Raw genomic sequence first — 22,414 nt, forward strand, 5'->3', positions numbered from 1 at the left:
TTTGTCGCCTCTCCCAGTTCTAATTTTACCCATCAACCTTTTGGAGAAAAAAAACCTGAAAATAATTATTTCCTGCTATGTTGGATAACATCCATGTGACGCATTGTTGGGTGTAGAACAGATTAGTGCTTTAATTTACACAGTTAAATATGGAGCACCAATGTTAAACGGGATAATTAACTCCATCTAAAGTACTGGCACTCAAATCAGTGTCATGTGATAATTTAATAATACATTGTGATGACCTGTTATACCATGACTTGTATTCTGGGATTTGTCGTTACTCTGCCTGATTCAAACACCTTTAAGCTATATGTTCCATTACAATGAATAATTTAAACACTACTTCCAGAGATAGTAAACACTTCTCTCTTGACATTTTCATAACAAAAATGTATTTATTTCTGCTCCTCTAAATGTTCACATGTTAATTTAGATGTATACTGAATAAAAATATGCATTTCTTGAATGTTTCATGCATAAAATGATTAATTCTATATTAATGAATGCTCATTTTCTCCCCATGCAAAAGTTGCCCAGGAACTGAATGAGATCTAAACTTGGACAACTGGATCTGTATTTAATGTGTTTGCTTTTGTTGTTCAAAAAGTGTCAAGCCCAGACTTGCAAGACCTTTGCAGTATCTAACAGCATCCAATCTTATTGTGTGTGTGACAGAAAAAAACAGCCTTTGATCGAAGATTTGTGACAGAAGGTGGAGGTGGTGTGGGTGGTGGTGGGGATGAGTAAAGGACAAAGATCTTTCGAATAATGGGTGTTGGCAGTCTTGGGCCAGGGTAGGCCACGGCCTAAAATACTCCTGGGTCCACCCAAAAATATTGCCATTGATTCATTTGTTTTCATAACCCATACCCTACCCCCTCTAGCATAGCCCATGTAGTATAATAGTAAGCCACGAAACACAAATGGAGGGTCTTCCATGCCAGTGAGAAATCAGTTCAATCTAACTACTCTTGAATTATTATTTGTTGAAACAATAAATGAATTAATTAAGAAAGAACAAGCACCATTATATTGAATTAAACATTGAGTGATTTTTACTGTTAAAAAGTACTTTGTTAAAATGCAGATAATGCCACTTACTATTGACTTATCATGTTTGGAAAGCCTACTTTCAATTATATTTAGCCTACAGCTACATGTGGTCATTGTAGCCTTTTGCCAGATTGCTGTTGTCTTCAACTTGCAAAGCATTGTGGGTACACGTGCAATCACCATGGATGTGATAGGCTGCAATATCACATTACAGGGTTTCACCTGTGACTAGCTTATAAAAGTTCAGTCCTGCAAAATACTTTGAAATTGAGCAAATCAGCTACTTAAGTGTATACTGTGCAGCTATACCATGTAAAGTTCTTGGGTTTTTTTTTAAAGACATGACATAATCCTCTACCTTGCTTCACAAAAACTGATGTGTACATGAAAATTAAAATATAGGGAAACAGTGTCTCCTTTTTCAAATGTGAGGCAATGTGGCAATTTTTTGTGGTCACTTTTGGTCATATTAATATTGATGTTTGTGCAAATGTTTACTTCCTGACATATGATCAACATGCATACCTGTGAATAACTTTTATGTTTGTACACTGAAAGTACTTTTGTTAAGAGATGTTATGAAATGGCAACATCACCTAGCAGCAGATAAAATAAAGTGACTTTCGTTCATTCTCTCATTGGTTACAGAGGAAACCATGCTATGTTTCACTGACAATTTCAGGAAAAAGACAATAGGCACAGAGCAGTTTTTGTTTCCTGAAATACTGAAAGGAGGAGCCAGCACAATTTATACTGGTCTAAGATTTGTTTCAACAGCTCGCTTGCTGGCTGCAAAAGAAGTGTTTGCTAAGTATATGTGACGGTAACAAACTTTACAAGTTAACACTTCTAAATGACACATTTACTTCTAAGACTGAATTCCATCAGCGGCACCTTTGGATTGTATCTTGCGCGTAAAATGCGATGGAGTTTGTTTAAATAGCGCAATTGCTTTCCAATTTGCCCCTTGTCCAAGTAGAAAAAACTTGCTATCTAGACAGCTAGCTAGGCAGCATACAACCGTACCAATAACAAAATATTCTAGTAGTTTCATAATTGCTAGTGGGTTACTATTACGTACTTTTTGTAAAATAAATTAATAAATATGTTTTGTGGTGTGCTGGAAAGACAAAATAAAATGTAAATTTTAAACAAAAATGTTGTTTATCACATGGCATTATATTTTCTCCTGAATAAACGTTGCTTGCACTCTGCTCACCTTACAGCTTCCCTCTCCGCGTGTGTCCACCTAATTTACCTTACACCCACCTAAAAATGTCTCTATACGCCGCTGCCCCCAGTTCAAACTGTCGTACTATCGTCACAGTTTTGTCAACGGTAGCTGGTGCGGAGGAGGAGGAGGAGCAGGAGGAGGAGGACACAGCGGAGTCTGGGGCAGCCGGATGGGGGAGGCGGAGCTCGGCGGCGCCACCTTAAAAAAACAGCCGCGCCGGCCTGTCAATCTCGACGCGACCCAGACAGACCTCAACCCGGGGGCCAGCCGTGAGAGCCGCGTCGCCATTGGCCGAGCGCCCCTTTCCCTTTTGAAACGGAAGGCCCGATTGGCTCGGGCTCGCCGAGACACTCACGCGCACAAATGTCTCTCCTCTTTTGTTATTGTAGCGAGCGCGAGGAGAGGCTTCGGGGGAGAGCAGCAGGATGCGCGAGCGGAGACAGAGAGGCTGATAGACTGATATCGACTGTGATAGAGAGACGGACAGAGCGGGGGGAAGGGGGAGCAAGGCAATTCGGAATACTACTTCAACATCCCCCCCAAACAGAAAGCATCTCTACTTATCTGCCAGCCATCCTGTCGATGAGTAAGTACAGTTCATTATTTTTTTTTGCGGCTAAATTTCCCCCGTCACTCGAATAGGGGCAGTGGTTTCAAGCTGCGCCCGTTTCTATCTAGCTAAGCTAGTAAGAGCAGATGAGACAGGAGGACCCCCCCCCCCCCTCATCCCCCCACTCCAGACTAGCTAGCTCTATCAACAGACAGACGTCGGAGGTGTGGATGTCTAGCTGGCTAGCAAGCTAGCGACGTTTCACATTGCCAGCCAGCACATTAGCAGACGTTACACTCACATATCGTTCTCACGTTTTAAGAGGTGAAAAGATTTTCTCATTTTCAGCCGGAACCGTAACTGTTGGCTGTCTAGGTAACGTTGAAATATGTATTTAGCTGGCTCGCTGTAGACTTTTATCTAACTTAAAACTAAACGTGACAGAGGTATCAGGCTGAGTCGATCGAATGACGTGATATTACCAATTATGGTCTTGCTGTATTCGCGTGTATGGGTTGCAGTTGGGTAGCTAGTTAGCTAAGTTAGTCTAATAGTGGTTGCTGATAATTAAAAAAACATCTCATAACACATACAGTTATTGACAACATACCTTCGTATATCGTGATAGAACGGAATGTGTGTTTCTGTGCGCAACCAAATGTTTAAAGGGACCTCACCGTTATATTTAGTGCTTGTTACTCGAATAAATTAGCTGTGGAAGGCTTATATTTTGACATATTGCAGCTCTGCACAAAAGTATGAAACACTGCCCAGCAAATGTAAGAACAGCGTGTCTTCATCGAGCTTAATTCTGCATTTAATGTTACAGTTGTAAACGGTGAATGAGTGGATTCACTGTAAAATAAATCTTTCTGTAGTGTAACACAAAGTATATGTGCGAAGTCAACACTATGACATTGTATCAGAGCACATCAGATGTTTAAGACCTCATGATTTCACGCAAAATTCTGCTTCTTGGCTTCTGTTCTCTCCATATTTAGCTCATGTTACTCTGCTCCTTGTATCAGGTCCCTGTTGCTGCTGGAGCTGGTTGCAAGACTCACTCTTGCCTACTTCTGTTCTAACTGTTCTGCTCTGCCTTCCATCTACATTTCCTTGCCGCGCTCCCTCTCATCTGTTGAGATCATCATCGACTGGCAGTCTGTCTCTTCCATATTTTCTGTCTTCTGCTTGTGCATCGGTGTTTCTCCTCTCTGGCTTCCCAGAGCTGGAGTGAACATGCTACCAACATTAGAGCTACACGGGCTCTGTGTAAGACCGGTCTTCTCGTGCAGTTACATCTCTGCAGGCACGGCTCGTAGTACCCCCATGCACTGTAATCATTCTGCTGATCGGGCCTTGTGCGGTGTCCTCAGTTCTTTGCCCTCTTCGGTGCCTTCGTTAGCCCGTGTTGTTTTTTCCCCGCTGCTAAGCCATTGGTCTAACCCCCTAGCACTTCTTCCTGTCGGTGTTCGGTCTGAATAATTTCAAATTATTTCTCGCATTAGGTGTTTTTACATTTTAACATGTGGTATATGCCCTTTAGCTTTGACTCTAGAACTGGTTGTGCCTGATTTAAAGTTATATATCTCCTTTGCTGAGGTGGTTTACACAGTGTACCGGTCTTTATTGGCCCTGAAGGAGAGAGCTGAAAGAGGCTTGGAGGGACACGGTTACAGTATGTGATGTGTTTCCGTGTTGTGTAATGATCCCGTCTGTGATCAGGGTCACTCAGGCCGAATAACGAGTATTTGCCTTTCATGTGATTTTTGAATTGGCCTGTATATGGGGTCGACAAGTGGAGGCCTCCAGTTAGTCGCATTCATCCGCATACTCAGCCTGCTCAACTGCCACCTTCTCTGCTCGCGTCCGTGACCTGTCTGCTCACCTCATGTCTTTGCCTGCCTGTCTAGTCCATTCCATTAGCTTGTAATGGATCTCGAGAACAGTAGTATTCAAACCAATCATCCCCTACCCTCTAGTACATAATACTGTGCAGCAGACTCTATGTCCACTCCGACCATGTAGTTTCACTGGGGCAGCGGTGTACAGTGCTTCTGTACACTTACCACTTTTTGTCCACCCTTCCTCTCCAGTGCTTATTAAGTGTTGTAATAGCTTTACCTCTGTCTACTTTCCTTCCCCCCCTCTCCCACCATGTGATCCTTGTACTCCCTTGACAGAGGGATGGTAAAGCAGTGGTAGCTGGAAAGAAGCAAGGCCAATGTGTCCTCTTTTTAAACCCTCATCTTTCAGCTTTTATCCCTTACACTTAGAAGCAGAAATCTTATCAAAATCGTAATGCTTTCCACTGGCACAAAAGAACCCCCTGCTTCTTGCCCTGTAAGGGTTGAATATATGAAGCTGATAATTCCGATGTCGGGGTTATTCGGACCCGACTCATCAGTGCGCTGCAGTTATTGGAAGCGAAAGGGAGAAGACAGGATTTGTCTTGCAGAGACAAATCCTGTTTTTTTACATGTAAAATTCTGAGCGCTGGTCAGGCATCCGTAAGCCAATCAGAAATGTGAGGGACATTTGGGACACCGATGATGTGTATATTATTGGGAGGGGAACCGTATGCGCCTCAGCAAACTGAAGCATGGAGAAGCAGGACGCGGAGCAGTGGCGTAGTCAGGAATTCACCTCACTGAGTCTGACCGCATTTGTTCTTTGGAGAAGACAGCACACATTTGGCCAGATGAAGAGGAAGCAGAGTTGTTGGACCTGACTGAAGAATGTCATGGGGTTCTGTAACGTATACCAAAAAAAAACAGTTGGAACAGAATCACGAAGTCCAGCACTTGGCTGGAGATAATTAGTGGTAATTACACTTGTCTTTGTTTACTGCTCCGAAATGAAAGGAAGCGACGCTGAGCCCATTTTAAAAATCAGTCCAGCTCATTTGGAGCGTTTTGTTTTGTTCCTCTTGTGTAGACTCGATGGGCCGACCCATAGGGACTGTGGCTAGATGGGAACTATCCGTCCTGAATGATACTAAAATGCTAATTTGTCCCGACGAATGGGCAGTGTAGTTTCCCCTTCTCAGGAGTTGTCAGCTTGATGCAGTGGACCATTTACTGAGACATTCGTCTGAACAACTTTTTTTTTTAGCTCTCGCTGTGAACGAACTCCTCTGCTGATAGACTTACCTTTTTCTCTCTATCTCTGTCCTCTCCGTGTTAACCCCTTTCTCATCTCTCTCACTGTTTCTTTCTCTTCTGTCTCCTGGCCTTTCTCTTGATCTTTCTCTCTCCCCCTCTCTCTTTCCAGCTCTTAGTGTTGTGTCAACACTCCCTCCCTCTCTCTCTCTCTCTCTCTCTCTCTCTCTCTCTATCTGTTTCTCCCTCACACACACACACACACACACACACACACACACACTCCCTCTCTGTCTCTCTCCCCTACTCTTTGCTGTGTTAACCCCCCTCTGTTTCTCACTCTGTCCCTGTCTCTTTCCCTGACTCTCCCCCGTCTCTCTCTCTCTCTCTCTCTCTCTCTCTCTCTCTGTCCTGCTCCAATGCAGTGTTAACCCCTCTGCGTCTGTGTGTGTGTGTGTGTGTGTGTGTGTGTGTGTGTTTCGCGCAGGAGGATGTCGGTGAACCCCCCCAGCAGTAACGACGCCTGCCTCAGCATCGTGCACAGCCTCATGTGCCACCGGCAGGGCGGGGAGAACGAGGGCTTCGCCAAGCGCGCCATCGAGAGCCTGGTGAAGAAGCTGAAGGAGAAGAAGGACGAGCTGGACTCCCTCATCACGGCCATCACCACCAACGGCGTGCACCCCAGCAAGTGCGTCACCATCCAGAGGACGCTGGACGGGCGGCTGCAGGTGAGGGGGGGGGGGCGTCTGCACTGAGACACACACTGGCGCTGCTCTGACTGAACCTCACTCACGCTGAAGTCATAAAGTAACGATAATACAGCACACTCTTACTCCTGACTGATATCCTCACTGAGGGCCAGCACGGAAACACACCTAAGGTATGAATGACTTTCATGCTAAGGAGTTCTGACTGACAGCGCACAGCTAGGGTTCGTATGTTAAGGTACGTCCGCACACACTTCACTCATATAAGGTCTGCACTGACTACACTCATGTGATTTTCATGTTTCATTGTATCAGTGGAGGACCAACTGCTTAAGCTAACTGTAGTATTTGCAGCCTGATCAGAGCAGGGAAATCACTCCCTAATACTCTGGGCGTTGTTACTCCCTCTTGTCTGTGGAAGGAAACAAGGAGGTAACAACTAGCAAAAAGTGCTCAATCATCCCAAGCTCAGTGAGATAGGTGATTGTTTCTACCGTCTGACTGTCGAGGCGTTTAAGAGCAGTGGCAGGGCTGCGTAGCACATCTGTTGGTTTCTGTGGAAGGCAGCGTGCTCCACTGCCTCTCTGTGGACCGGTTGGTTGCTAGGAACTAGATAGCCGCAACCACAGAGCACATGTTGTTTATGTTGACATCAGTGAGCCTGGCTACGGTGGCTGCGCATATCGAGATGGAGTCATGGAGTCAACGCGAGTTCACCGCAGGATGGAACGAGTCCAGCTGTTGTTCTGAGCGGTCGCCCTGCTCCCACGATAGAATGTGTGCGGACACGCAGGCAGCGGCAGCCCGTACAGCCTGTCGATTCAGCAGCTGAGCCTGCGAACATGTGGCGACAAGTAAAAGTTCCCTAACCAATGCAGTTATACGGTTAAGCCGGGGTACTTAACCTGAAATGCCTGTGTAAACACCCAGCTGTCTGTGTGGTTATGTAGAGGTGTAAACTGTGGAAGTCACAATAAATAAAAATAATTTCAACAATTGTAGTAGTAATTGCTATGCCACACTACTGCCCAGGGTAATATAGGTATATATATATATATATATATATATATATATATATATATATATATATATATATATATATATATATGTGTATTATATCACATGTTACCCACATGTAGGCACAGTGGTGTCTGTCAGTGCCAGCGCTTGTCATGTAAGTGACAGACGCACAGACACACTCCTCCGCGTGTTTGCGGCGGTGAACGGCGCTCTGTGGCGGGCGGAATCCCTCGCCCGTCACGCACCGCTCTCTCCATTACGAGGCCGGAGCAGGAGTAAACAGGGCCGTCCAGGTTGGCTGGAGGCGGCGGCGCAGCGAGTGAGGGAACGCGAGAGCGAGAGAGAGAGATGAAGGGAGTTCCCTGCCCCTCCCCCCCCAGTTTCTGGAGAGAAAGAGAAAGAGAGGGAGGGAAGAGGAGGGGTGGAGGGGCAGTGAGGGTTGTTTTGTCTGAGACACAGGAAAGGGGCAGGGTTAAGTTAAGCCTGTCTGTCTCTGAGTGTGTGTGTGTATGTGGGTGACTGTGAGTGTGTGTGTGGGTGGCTGGGTGTGAGTGAGTGAATGAGTGAGGGAATATAGCTGTATGTATATTTGTGAGTGTGGGTGTACATATCTAACTGTGATTTTTGTCTTTTCTAAATAAATTAAACTTTCTAAGCACGCATACATATTCATATACATATACACAAGTACATATACATACTTACATGAGCTGTTTACAGCAATATTACACATGCTAGACATGATTTTTGTTAATGAGATATTTAGAGTAACTGAAGAAAAAAAGTGTCACAAGATGGCGTGTTAGTGTTTCCCTGGGGTTGATGTGTTTAAGTGTGAGTCCTTTTGGATTTGAGCAGAGATCTTAATCATTGTGTTGATAGAGGTGTGTATTACTATGTAATATCCTGTATGTGTCACTGTGTGTGTGTGTGTGTGTGTGTGTGTGTGTGTTTGTGTTTGTGTTTGAGCTTGAGTCTGTGAGTAACTGGATGAGTGAGTGGATTTGGGTCTCTTCCAGCTCTCTGACTCTCTCTCTCTGGAAGGTCAGTTTGCTGGGTGGAGGTTTGCAAAGGGTAAAAATAATAGGAATGAAAATAAAAGTGAAAAAAATGTCCTTTGCGCCTTCAAGTCAGTTTCCTTAGTATCACTCGATGAATTATGCAAACTTTCCCACTTCTCTGTCAAGTCAAATTCAGATCAGATCCCGCTGTTTTGCTTGCCTGACAGAGGCACTGTACACTGCATTATATACACAAACAGCAAGCACAACAGTGAGCAAAAATGAGGTTTGTCAAGCGAGAAGATGGAATTAAAACGGTTCTTGGGAAAAGAAGGAGGAACACGTAGTTTGTGACTCATGAGCTGACACACAAAGTTTCGTAGTTTTTAAACCTGACGTGCTGGCGTTAGTGTCTGGCCCTCAGATTGTTTCACACAGCTGAACGGGGTGCTGTCTATGGCTGCTTCCCGCCAGGAGAAAGGACAGGTCCTCTGTGTTTGACAGGGAAAAACGGTTAATTTTAGGGAAATGGCTGTTTTGTACCTTTCTGCACTTTTCGTATTTTCTAATGAAGCTCTCCGTCTGCCTCATTCTGCCCCCTGTGTCCCTCAGCCTCTTCAGCCCACTCGCTCGTTCTTTCTCTCTCCCCGTCTCTCCCTCTCTCTCTTTCTCTCTCCCTCTGTCTCTATCTCGCTCTCTCCCTCTCTCTCTCGCCCTCCCTCGCTCATCCTCTCTCTCCCCCCTCTCCCCCTCTCTCTCCCCCTCTGTCTGTGGAAGGTCAGAGAAGGTGAGACATGATGTCTTTACTCAGCGGCTCGGCTCCACTCTGCCTGGGCGGATTGAATTAACCCCCCTCCCCTCTCCTACTCCTCCCTCTCTCTCTCTCCACATTTCTCTCTCCGTCTCTCTCTCTTCTCTTCAAACAAGCTTTAGTTACACTGAGGTTCTGCACCCCCCAAGTGACATACAACAGTGCTGTAGCCTTCAATGGCAATTGTCTCAGCAGTAGTAACTACAAAGTAGAGTATGTGAGTCCTAACTGAATCAGGAGTGTGAAATGAAATCTCACACCATGTGCTGTGAGCCTTTTGCATTGTTTCCTGATGTCACTTCTGCAATTTCAGAGTCACGGTTTTACTGGCAGAAGCAGCTGGATTTGGCAGCCTGTGGTCATCAGCAACCTTGGTGTTAAACCCACACACGCTCTCACATGTGCTCACGTACACACACACACACACACACACACACCCACACACACAATGGCGTGCGCACACATCTATGCACACACACAAACACCTATTCACATGTACACACACACACACACACACACACACACACGTACACACGCACATGTACACACTGAAAGGCACGCTTAGTCACACACCCCCCGTTACTCTGTCCCCATTCTCTTTCCCCCTCTCTTAGTGTCTCCATGCTATGCACTCCAGCCGTACTCCATCACCATACTCTCACAAACAGAAGTTCTTCATCAACAATAACTGATGTATTTGCCAAAAAAGCACACGCCTGTAAACCTGTGAATAGGCCTACATGTAACATACACTGCATGTTGTTGAAACAGGCTCTATTTGTTTTGTAATATTGTCAGAGCACTGTTGGAAATGGTACCAGGGATATGGCTCTCTATTTTTATGCATTTTCATGAGCACTGCTGGAAAGTTCCACCTGGAGATCTTCATTTATTTATTTGACTAAAAGGCTGCTGCTCCCACAGTGTCCTTGTCCCTATTTCTTTGCGTTTGATTTATCTGCACTTGTTGTCCATCTTACATGTTGTTCTTCATGCTGGATAAAAGGGCCCTGCGAGTGTTGAATAATGATTCCTCCTCGTCCCTCTGTCCCCCTCTGCTCTTCCTCTACCCCTCCCCACTTCTCCTGCACCCCTTTCCTCCATGGCATATTTCACTGCACACCCCACCTTCAAACTCCACCCCACCCCCTTTCTCCTACACCCTCCCATCTCCCACCCCCCACCTTTAAACCCCACCCCACCCCCTTTCTCCCAAACCTTCCCATCTCCCACACCCCACCTTCAAACTCCACCCCACCCCCTTTCTCCTACACCCTCCCATCTCCCACCCCCCACCTTTAAACCCCACCCCACCCCCTTTCTCCCAAACCTTCCCATCTCACTCACCCCGCCCTCAAACCCCAACCCCACCCCCTTTCTCCTACACTCTCCCATCATCCACACCCCACCCTCAAACCCAACTCGCATCCCCTTTCTCCTACACCCTCCTGTTCTGAAGGTTGCCGGTCGGAAAGGCTTCCCCCATGTGATCTATGCCCGACTGTGGCGGTGGCCTGACCTGCACAAGAACGAGCTCAAGCACGTCAAGTTCTGCCAGTTCGCCTTTGACCTCAAGTACGACAACGTCTGTGTCAACCCCTACCACTATGAGAGGGTGGTGTCGCCAGGCATCGGTATGTCTGTGACAGATACACACATGGACACAGACGCACACACATGCCCAAAAGTGCACAGACATTAGATACATAACATATAGAAATATATTCATTAAAATGCATGCATTTTTAATGTCCTATAATTATTAATAATGTGAATGTTTTATGTGCAAACCCTGCTGCAATTTCCTGCCAAACTGTGGAGCTTCCAGTATTTATGTAAAACATTGTGTATTAACGGTCAGTCACAGTCATAGATATGATTCAGACTGCGGCTAACATTTCCTGTGTTTCTCCTCCCACTCCTTCTTCTCTCTCTCTCTCTCTGTCCCCCTCTCCTACTCGCTCTCTCTCTCATGTTCTTTCTCCCTTCCCTCTCTCCTGTTCTCTCTGCATCCCCGCCTCCCCCATCCAGTAGGACTCAGTCTGCAGAACACAGGTGAGTCCAGTACACCAGTGTTCCTGATGTTATCCTTAACACCGTTAAGGTTGCGGAGGCTCAAAGTGCTACTGATGCTTTCCAGATTCATCGAAGGCAGTAAAATCCATGAGAACAACAGGGAAAGATGTTGTTCTTTTAATGCGACAATTATAAAGCTGTGATTGTTTGCTTCGTTTTTGATGTACTGTCACTAGAAAGCACGTTTATGGGGTTTATTTAGAAAAAGTGTGATACAGTGAACAGCAGAAATGGAGGTGGTTTTGTGGTTTCATAGAAAAGAAGTTTTGATTCTTGGTTCTGGCAGTTCCCAAATACTGTCCTTTTTCAAAATAATGTAATATTTGGAGCAGGTCTGTAGGTTGGTCTGCATGGCTACTGGTAGGACAGACACATCTTGTGTGGAGGCAGCAAGGGCTGGAAGGAATAGAAGACACCACTGACTACAATGGAATGTGATCCTTCTTTTAGAATGTTTGTACGCGTTAATGTCAGATTCAGATTATGGTCTGTTTAAACTACTCTAAAATATCAGTGAAATTAAAGTTGAATGTTTCAGCCATTGACATGGCAGTGTAATATAAGATATGAGGTTCAGGTATGAGTCTGTGCAATTGAGTGGCACCAAGCAGGTTAGGTACTAGAGAAATGTGTCACCGGTGAGGCATGTGACACCCCTGATGGCCCTCTGTCCTCGTTTCCCTCCCTGCAGGCCCCCCAGGCCGCCTGATCAAAGAGGAGTTCATTCACGACTGCATTCAGATGGACGGCCCCCCGGGGATGCCCCCCCAGTCCGACCACCAGGGGGGGCTGAAGCTGCCTCCTCCCGAGCACTACGGCCAGCCCCTCCCGCCGCTGCAGCTGCCGCCCGAGCCCCCCCGCGCGCCCCCGCCCGTCACTCTGTACCCCAACATGCCCCTCTCCCCGCCGAGTGAGTGCCAGCCCTCTGCAGCCGCATGTAGTGTGAAATGCACTGGCTGGGCGGAAGTGTAGCATAGCGGTAAAGAGCAGGACTCATAACCAAAACACGGTTCGATTCCCCACTGGGGCACTACTGTTGTACCCTTGGGTAAGGTACCTAACCCAGAATTGCCTCATTCATTACATTACATTACATTACATCATTTAGCAGATTCTCTTACGCAGAGTGACTTAGAAATATCCGGCTGGTAACATGTAAAAAATTGTAACCCATGTAAGTCACTTTGGATAAGAGACGTCTGCTAAATGCCAGTGATGATGAGAATGTTGAAATGCACTGAGGAGTCGTTGCTCTCACCAGTGTGGGAGTGCGTTGTTTCGGCACACACAGATAGGACAGAAGCACTGTGATCGGTAACTGTCCAGCTGAATTTGCACCATAGCTGAAACGTCTTGGTTTGTAATGTACGCTTATGAGGACGGACAGCACGAGTGTACTGGACATGGCAGAACACCTGCTGACATAATGCAAACTGCTGTTAACCTGCTCTCCTTCTCTCCCTCTTGTCTGTGTTCGACTCTCTGTTTCTTGGCTACATCCATTCCCTGTCCTTATTTTCTCCTCTGAACCACCCTGTTCTGGCCCTGCCTCCCTCTCCTCGCGTCCTCATCTCCCTCCTCTTCCACCCTGCCCTCTCCTCCCTCTCCCTTCCCTCTGTCTTTCCTTCACCCTTCACTGTGTGCTCTCTCACTCCCCCCCCCCCATACAAAGCCTCCAGCTCCATGCTGCCCATGCAGGGGGGTCACAGCGAGGGCCTGCTGCAGATCGCCTCCCCCCAGGGCCAGGTGATGGCCCCGACGCCGCCCCCCTCCACGCCCACCCACGGGCCGCCCCAGCCCCCGCCCGCCCAGAACGGCTACACCTCCAAACACACGCAGGCGCAGGGTGCTTTCCACAGTGAGTGCCGGGCGGTCCGCTTCTCTCCGCGTCTGTTTCAGCTTTTTTATTTAGCGTATGTTCCTGTACAGAGTGACTGACAAAGTTCTTAAATTATTATTAATATTAATATTAATATGTTAATATATATTTAATAATACATTAGATATATATTACAAGAGCAAAAGGAACATTTGTAACATAGTTACACAACAGTCTTTAGAGCGTTAAATATACCTAAAGGCGAAAAACAGTGTTAAAATGGAGTGATTAGGACCTGGGTGCTTGGCTTGTGGCCTGTGTTCACTCCTGTCATTCATTTCTTGTTCCTCTCTGAAAACTTTCAGCCACCTGGACAGGCAGCAGCACGGCCTCCTACACCCCCGTGGGACCCCAGCAGAACGGGCGGGGCCACCAGCAGCCACCCCTTCACCACCCCTCCCACTTCTGTATGTTTCTCCATCACTCAGCCGGCTAATCCAGGCAGCCCCTCTGACAGTTGTGTCTGTGTGACCTGTCAGTCACTGTCACTTCAGAATAAAATGCACACAGTGTACGAGTGCACTATGCTTATGTCACCTTTACTGTGATGGGCGGCAGTGTGGCCTAGCGGGAAAGAGCAGGGCTTGTAACCACAAGGTTGTAAGTTCAGTTCCCTGCTCAGGCACTGCTGCTGTAACCTAGGGCAAGTTATTTAACCCACAATTGCCTCAGTTATTATCCAGCTGTATAAATGGACAAAACTGTAAGCTATGTAAGTCGCTCTGAGTAAGAGTGTCTGTCAAATGACAATAATGTAAAGTAATGTTGAAGTGGCTTTGTTTGTCCCATTGTCGAAGGGACAGTTATAGGTTTTAGGGGATAACCCTTATGCCCTCTGTCTGTCTGTCTGTCTTTCTTAAACACTCTCTCCTCCTCTGTCTCCAATCAGGGTCTCAGCATCACAGTTCAGCCTCCTTTCCTCCGCCTGTCTCCAACCATCCAGGTAAAGTCAGAGTCACACCCACACACACACACACACACACACACACACACACACACACACACACCTGCGTACATACGCACCCACAGGCTCGCATTCACACACACACGCTCCCACACCCAGAGAGATACCTTTCTTCCCAGCTAACCGCGTCCTGTGTCCGCTCCAGGCCCTGAGTTCTGGTGCTCGATCTCGTACTTCGAGATGGACGTGCAGGTGGGGGAGATGTTCAAGGTGCCGGCCAGCTGCCCGGTGGTGACGGTGGACGGCTACGTGGATCCCTCGGGGGGCGACCGCTTCTGCCTGGGCCAGCTCAGCAACGTGCACCGCACCGACGCCAGCGAGAGGGCCAGGTCTGTATCTGTGTGTGTGTGTGTGCGCATACTTGTCTATCATACTGTCTGTATTTGTGTGCATTTGTGTGTACTCATTTGTGTCTCTGTGTCATCTGTGTGAATGCATGTCTCGCTGTTTGTTTTTCTGTCTGTCTGTCTGCTTGATCGTCTGTCTGTGTGTACATAGGGCTTTTTCTATACCAGAAAACAAGGCCTTTGTGTCTGTCTGTCTGTGTCTGTGTATCTGATTATGTGTCTGCCTGACTGTGTGTGGCTGACTGAGTTGCTGTAAGTCTGGATTTTGGTGTGTGCTGAAAGCTGACTCTCTCTGTGTCTCTCTGTCTCCAGGTTGCACATTGGGAAGGGGGTGCAGCTGGAGTGCCGGGGGGAGGGGGACGTGTGGATGCGCTGTCTGAGCGACCACGCCGTCTTCGTGCAGAGCTACTACCTGGACCGCGAGGCGGGGCGAGCTCCAGGGGACGCAGTGCACAAGATCTACCCTGGGGCCTACATCAAGGTGAGAAACAGAGAGAAGGAGGAGAGGGCCTGTACAGAGAAATAACTCACTTTATACTGTATTAAGTAACTTAATGACTGTATACAGTATGCCATTATAGACTTATTGCTGCTAAATATCCCTTTTAATGGGTAGCAGAATTAAGGGATATTAAACTAATAAGGTGCTGGCTGTGTTTTGTAGTTGGATTAAAGGATTTAAACATCTGTCCTCCCCTACCCTCTCACCCTCTCCTTTCTGTGCTGTGTCCTCCCCTCTCCTCTCCTCTCCTTTCTGTGCTGTGTCCTCCCTCTGCTCTCCTCTCCTCTCCTTTCTGTGCTGTGTCCTCCCTCTCCTCTCCTCTCCTCTCCTTTCTGTGCTGTGTCCTCCCTCTCCTCTCCTCTCCTCTCCTCTCCTGTCTGTGCTGTGTCCCCCCTCTCCTCTCCCCTCCTCTCCCCTCCTCTCCTCTCCTCCCCTCTCCTCTCCTCTCCTGTCTGTGCTGTGTCCCCCCTCTCTCCTCTCCCCTCCTCTCCTCTCCTCCCCTCTCCTCTCCTCTCCTGTCTGTGCTGTGTCCCTCCTCCCCTCTCTGCAGGTGTTTGACCTGCGTCAGTGCCACAGGCAGATGCAGCAGCAGGCAGCCACAGCGCAGGCAGCTGCAGCAGCGCAGGCGGCGGCCGTGGCGGGGAACATCCCGGGGCCGGGCAGCGTCGGGGGTATCGCCCCTGCAGTCAGTGAGTACCACAGCCTTTGGGTCCCGCTCTCTCGCTGTGCTGTTCTTCTACCAGCTTCTGTTTGTAATGTGCCTAGCTGGCTTCTGTTTATAATGTGTTAACCCCCACACACATACTCTCCCTTTTCCCCCTCTCGTCCTCTCTCTCCTTCTCTCCCCCCTCCCCCTCTCCTCCTCCCCTCTTTCCCCCTGTCCTTCTCTCCCTCTTTCCCTTTTCCTCTTCTCTCTCTCTCCTTCTCCCTCCTTCTTTCCCCCTCTCCTCCTTTCCCTCTCCCAGGCCTGTCAGCAGCAGCAGGGATCGGGGTGGACGACCTGCGCCGTCTCTGCATCCTACGGCTGAGCTTTGTGAAGGGCTGGGGGCCGGACTACCCCCGGCAGAGCATCAAGCACACCCCCTGCTGGGTGGAGGTGCACCTGCACCGGGCTCTGCAGCTGCTGGACGAGGTGCTGCACACCATGCCTCTGGCAGACCCGGGACCGGCCAACTGAGCACGCCACGCGTCCCACAACTCAGCCATCAACATCCACAGTTATCATACCGCACACGCATTTGTGTTAAATGATACAACATCCCCATGCACATCGCTAGCACCACACACAAGCACGCACATACACGGAACACACATACTCACTATGACTCTGACCGGTTCACACAGTAACTAACTTCAGACACAGTTATACTGCACATTGACAGACTCGGCTCTGAAACAGATGTGGAGCAAGAGCTCAGAAATGACCCGTTTGTAAACTACCGGAGCAACGGAGACCAAATCCACTTCAAATCGCCGGTGCACCCGTTCAGTCAAAGCTTCGGGACATGGTGGGACCCACTTTCTGGCAGAGGAAGAAAACCAGGACCCAAAATGGCCCGAACCCTCACCCCCAGCACAGACTCACTAGTTGGTCTGACTCCGTACAGCCAGGACAGGCCCCGATCTGTGGAGCTGCAAGGCCTGGCAGCCAGTGTTCATCCCGATGACATCAGCTCTCTCTCGGACTCCCAGTTGCTCTGCCCCGGATCCAAGACCAGGACCTGGGTTCCAGAACTGAACCCCCGACCATGAAAAACAAAGACTGCTCAGAACTATTCTTGGACACAGCCCTCAGCTCCAGACATGACACTCCCCCCACAGGGACCCTCACTGTCAAAGTGCTTTTGTTGCTCTGTGATTGCCTGTATATATATATATCGTGTTGACTGACATGACGCCAGCCCCATTTAATAGGGGTTTGCACCCTCGAGTTACTTTATTCTCCTACCAAAACTCAGAACTTACCAAAAGAAAAGAGCCAAAAAAACAGCTTTAAGAGGATGTTAATTTTGATGTTAGTGATTATACAGTACAGTATGTGACCGTTTGCCAAACAGTTTAACTCACCAAAGCCAGGATACCTCAGACACAGTGTGAACCCACTGTTTTTTTTTTTCAGCCAGTCACCCTTGTATGCTCTCTCCCTCAGCCCCCTTCTCCTCAGCCATGGTCCTGGAGGGCCGTCTGGTCCCCCCCCCCCCCCCACCCACGCTATGGAGCTGCTAATTTCATTACTCCTTGGAAGCGTGTCGCGTAAGTTCAAATCCCACAGGTGGGCGCAGTGCGTCATTCGGGCAGATGACCAGAACGTCCCGGACACCCGTTCTTGGATGAAGCTGTGCTCTTAAAGCCTTCATCATGAAGTCATTGCATTGCATTGCCTTGTGTGTTCATGAGGTCATTTGGACCATGAGGTGGAATTGACTTCATTGTTGCTGTCTGATCCAGCAGCTTAAATCCGTGGCCAACTAGTGGAAAAGAAATCACCTAGCGCTGTTGTCTGAAATACACTATATGGCCAAAAGTATATGGACACCTGACCATCACACCTATAAGAGCTTATCGGACAACCCATTCCAAAACCATAGGCATTAATACGGAGTTGCCCCCCCCCCCCCCCCCCCCCCCTTTGCAGCTATAACGGCTTCCACTCTTCTGGGAAGGCCTTCCACAAGATGTTGGAGTGTGTGGGAATTTGTGCCCGTTCAGCCAAAAAAGCATTTGTGAGGTCAGGCACTGATGTTGGACAAGAAGGCCAGGCTCACAATGGACGTTCTAATTCATCCCAAAGGTGTTCAATGGGGTTGAGGTCAGGGCTCTGTGCAGGCCACTGGAGTTCCTCCACACCAAACTCGTCAAACCATGACTTTATGGACATTGCTTTGTGCACAGGGGCACAGTCATGCTGGAACAGGAAAGGGCCTTCCCCAAACTGTTGCCACAAAGTTGGAAGCATACAATTGTCTAAAATATCTTTGTATGCTGTAGCATTAATGTTACCTTTCACTGGAACTAAGGGGCCTAGCCCAAACCCTGAAAAACAGCTCCAGACCATTATCCCTCCTCCACCAAGCTCCCGATGCACAGTTCTTGTCCTGATGTTGTAGCCAGAGACTGTTTGGAACTCTGTAGTGAGTGATTCAACACAGGATAGGCGGTTTTACATGCTACACATTTAAGTACTCGGTGGCCCCGCTCTGTAAGTTTGTCTGGTCTACCGCTTTGTGGCTGAGCTGTTGTTGCTCCTAGACACTTCCACTTGACAATAATAGCACTTACAGTTGACTGGGCTAGATCTAGCAGGGCAGAAATTTTGCAAACTGACTTGTGGCAAAGATGGCATCCTATGACAGTGCCATGTTTAAAGTCACTGAGCTCTCCAGTACGACCCATTCTACTTCCGAGGTTTGTCTGTGGAGATTGCATGGCTATGTGCTTGATTTTATGCACCTGTTAACAGTCAGTGTAGCTGAAACACCTGAACTCAATAATTGGGAGGGGTGTCCACATACTTTTGGCCATATAGTCCTTTACCTAACAGTGTAAATTTAGCATGTAATTGGACTAATTTGAACTTGAAATTTAATATAGATTTTTCAGAGTGCAGCATTAATTCATTGGCCCTTACAAATTTGATCTATTAACAGTCCAACCAAATCCTCTCCCTGGATTTTCTCCCAAGCACACTCCCAGTGGCATTTGAAGTGAGGCAGGAGACACAGCTATGTGAAGTCACCCCAGGGAAGAACACAGTGATTGGCAATTTAAAGGATAGGTTGTCTTTCCAGTGCTAGGCGCACCAGTGATTTCTGTGCCTTTCCCTTTGTTTAGCACTGGTATCGCCTGAGGTCTGCTCCAGCTAGGCCTTTGGCTCCTTTGCTACTGCCTGTGGTAAACCCACTCTGCGGAAATAGAACCTCTGAAGCTCTTTTCTCCATGCATATATACATTTATGTGCATATATAAAGATCAGGCTTAAGTTCAGACCAGGGGACCTCCAGAACCATGGCTTAAATGCAGGTCTTTCACTTGATACTATTCTATGGGTAGCGAAGCTAATCAGTGCTGAACAGCATGGGTTTAGTGTGAACTTTAAGTGGTCAGATGTGCGTGTTTAGTTGTGTGACTTGGAACTGAAATATTTTGTTATACTTTTACAGCAGGGTTGATCGTATTGGCTCAGGTTAGAGGTTATGAAATAAGCCTTCAATTAACAAAACCAGAAATTTGAACAGAATATCTTTAAATTTCCAAGACCTCCCAGAAATTCTCTCTGTAATGTGTGTGTGCCTTTAGTGTGAAGTAGAAACAGAAAGATACTCATAACCCCTCATGCAGGATTGTAAAACAATCTGTCCTCGTCTTCCTTGTCAGTTATTGTACAGTATTGTACTAAAAAAACATTGTTCCCTGCTTATCCCACAGACTGTTTTATTTTGTCATTATACCCCGTTAGTTACTGGGGTAAACCAAAATATACTGTATTCAGCTGTGTGTAAACACACACTGGCTAACAGACTCATGCAGCCATGGCCACAGTTAGTCAGAGCAATATGCTGAACTGTACATTGATTAAGTGTATGCTGACACCTAGTGGACATGGCGGGTACTACATGCAGCAGTGGTTCTTTTGACTGGTTGTATTAAATACTTTAGGACAGATTTTAAAAATCATGCATGGTGACACATTGACTTAAAAATAATTTTTATCGAGCTTTATCTTTGCCTTATAGATAGCCAGGATGGTCTGGGATAATTGATAGCTGGTAAGACACAGTTTACCATAGTACTCAGCGTATATAAAAGGTTTGTTTACTACATCACTTGTACACCAGGTTTATGGTGGTGAGTGATGTAAGACTGTATCAGGGGTATGGTATTGTAGTGATAACCATATTGCACCCTCTACACTAGTATACAATAATGTTCTGTGTTATATTAACTTGCTATATTTATTGTTGTGAAATATGGCACACCACAGTGGATCAGTTTCATTTACATAATGTCCCTTGTGTCTGATGCAGCTTTACTATGATATTGCATTTTTATTTTTATCTGAAGAAGTAATATTTGTTATATTGCCCAACCAAATGTGCGTTGATTCAACATTTTTAATCAGCCAGTGTCCTCATTATCGTGACAGTCAATCAAGGGACAACAACATTAATAGCATTCCGCCTATAAAAGCTGTTTTGTTCTATTTTGGAATATAAATATATATGACTTTTATCGAGTGTGAACTTAACGTTATTCAATTTGGCAATTTATTGTTATTGTTATTTCTATTACTGATGTAATTATCATTATTTTAATTATTGTAACAGGAGATGCTCCTAAAATGTTGTGTGTACACCAAAGTTAATTAAAAAAAAGAACAGCTAAAAGTCATTTTGATAAAACTGGGAGTGAAGCTTTTATCTTTTGTGTCTTATATTGGCCAAGTTGTTCCTGCTGTGCATCTTCAGCTCACCTGAGCGCTGTAGCTAGTGTAGCCTCGAGGGGTTAGTCTGCCTACAAGAGCACTGAAGAACACCATACTAAGTGGACGATTTAGCAGCATAACGACATTGCAATGACTGTGTAATCAGTGTGCTACTGTTAAGCATTCATATCTGTTTACAGAGTAATTAGCATGAGAAATGTACCTGCAGGTTTGTAAGTACGCAGGTTATCTGAAAAAAAGCAACCCAAGCTCTTATCCCAAAACCTCTGCTGAATAATTCACCTTATATTGATTTATAAGGACTATTTTATACACTGTGAAGTGCCTCAGCTTATTACACCCAAGGATACTATACAATACCACACACTGTTATTTCAACCCTAAATGAAATGCGTACATTGTCTATCCATGTTACTATACCACTGATAGTAGTATTGCAAATGTATTGCAAAGATAGCAGACTGATACCTTTTATAGTATTATCACATCGTGTGCACTGTGTACGGCATGATTACATAGGTGTACCATCATAACGACCATACCATAACACAATATATGTTATTGCATTAATATTGCAAGTCGAGAGTGACGTACCAGTTGTGACTACATTGAACATTACATTTATATTGCTGACATCCAGCAGACATTTGTAACCAGAGCAACTCCCAACGCCAAGCATAAAGGGCAGCCAACAGAATGACATGAAGCGTTACACAAACAAGGACACCATCATCCGCACATCCACATCCAACACATGCCCTGAAGTAAAACGTCCATATGTAACGCATGGCGTGCACACAATTCATTAAAGTAATTAACAGTAGCAATACTTGATGGTGATATGACGGGGCACACATAACACAAAAGTCAATACACAGCTGAGTGCATTTTAAAAACCAATAGTTGTAAAGTACAATACAAAGAAGGTAATAAAATCAAAAAAGCACCTTTATAGTGAATGTACTGAGCGTGTTATTACATTATTTTACTTGATTACCAGGAATTCCAGCATAAATAAGAATCATTCATTAGTGGTTGATTCCATTTTAATAATTGTGTCTACTGGGGTACTTCACATTTCTGCAATTCACATCAAAATATTTTAATTACATTTAAATACATATTTTAATTACATTTAATTAATGTATTATTGCCAATAAAATGGTCGTCATTTACATTTTGCAGTCCAGCTGTCAAAATGTTCATGTGAAATCTTCCAAGGTGACAAAAACTATATCCTATACATTGGGCACAATTTAGTAAAAAGGAAACATGCTGATAGATGATCCATATTATGATGTACACGTTCATTCAGAAACATTAAGAAAAAAGCAGGTTTATGGAAGATAAAATTTTAGAGCTAAGATCTAAGCTTTCCCCATTTTAGCTAAGTAAACCACCACTTTCTTTGAGGTTAGTGTGAAATATGTGTATAATACCTGCTACAACAAACAACAAAGATGTCAAATTTTAACGTTTGAAATGCTCTCTTTAGATTAAACTTATATTTGTTGCAAATTAGTTAATTGGCCAATTACACCTGTGTGTCTTCCAAAATACTTTGCAGTAAAATAATCTATAGGGTAGTGCACAAATACGGTCATAGGATGGGATGTATCATTTACAAAAATGTGAAAAGAAGAAAAGAAATGTGCAAGCTAAGAAATGAAGCAAAAAATTTGCAAAATCCAGCATGTAAAAACCAGTAATGTACACTATATGG

General features: G+C 46.0%; 1 protein-coding gene across 2 annotated transcripts; it reads left to right on the top strand.

Moving 5' to 3' along the window:
• The first annotated feature begins 2,685 nt into the window (after window positions 1–2,685).
• si:dkey-222b8.1 (uncharacterized protein LOC560317 homolog) lies at window positions 2,686–17,408 on the top strand. 2 transcript variants are annotated; one of them, XM_036515755.1, is made up of 12 exons: window positions 2,686–2,876; window positions 6,429–6,669; window positions 10,940–11,114; window positions 11,512–11,535; window positions 12,248–12,466; window positions 13,229–13,414; window positions 13,741–13,842; window positions 14,325–14,378; window positions 14,545–14,728; window positions 15,059–15,227; window positions 15,799–15,937; window positions 16,214–17,408. In XM_036515755.1, exons 2-12 carry the CDS (start codon window positions 6,433–6,435, stop codon window positions 16,423–16,425), a joined length of 1,701 nt encoding a protein of 566 aa, XP_036371648.1. In that variant the 5' UTR covers window positions 2,686–2,876; window positions 6,429–6,432; the 3' UTR covers window positions 16,426–17,408. The 2 variants fall into 2 exon arrangements, with proteins under 2 accessions (XP_036371648.1, XP_036371649.1); XM_036515756.1 differs by having other exon boundaries at window positions 11,515–11,535.
• The last annotated feature ends 5,006 nt before the right edge of the window (window positions 17,409–22,414 follow it).

This window comes from Megalops cyprinoides, chromosome 21, assembly GCF_013368585.1.
Source record: "Megalops cyprinoides isolate fMegCyp1 chromosome 21, fMegCyp1.pri, whole genome shotgun sequence".
Taxonomy (NCBI): Eukaryota; Metazoa; Chordata; class Actinopteri; order Elopiformes; family Megalopidae; genus Megalops; species Megalops cyprinoides.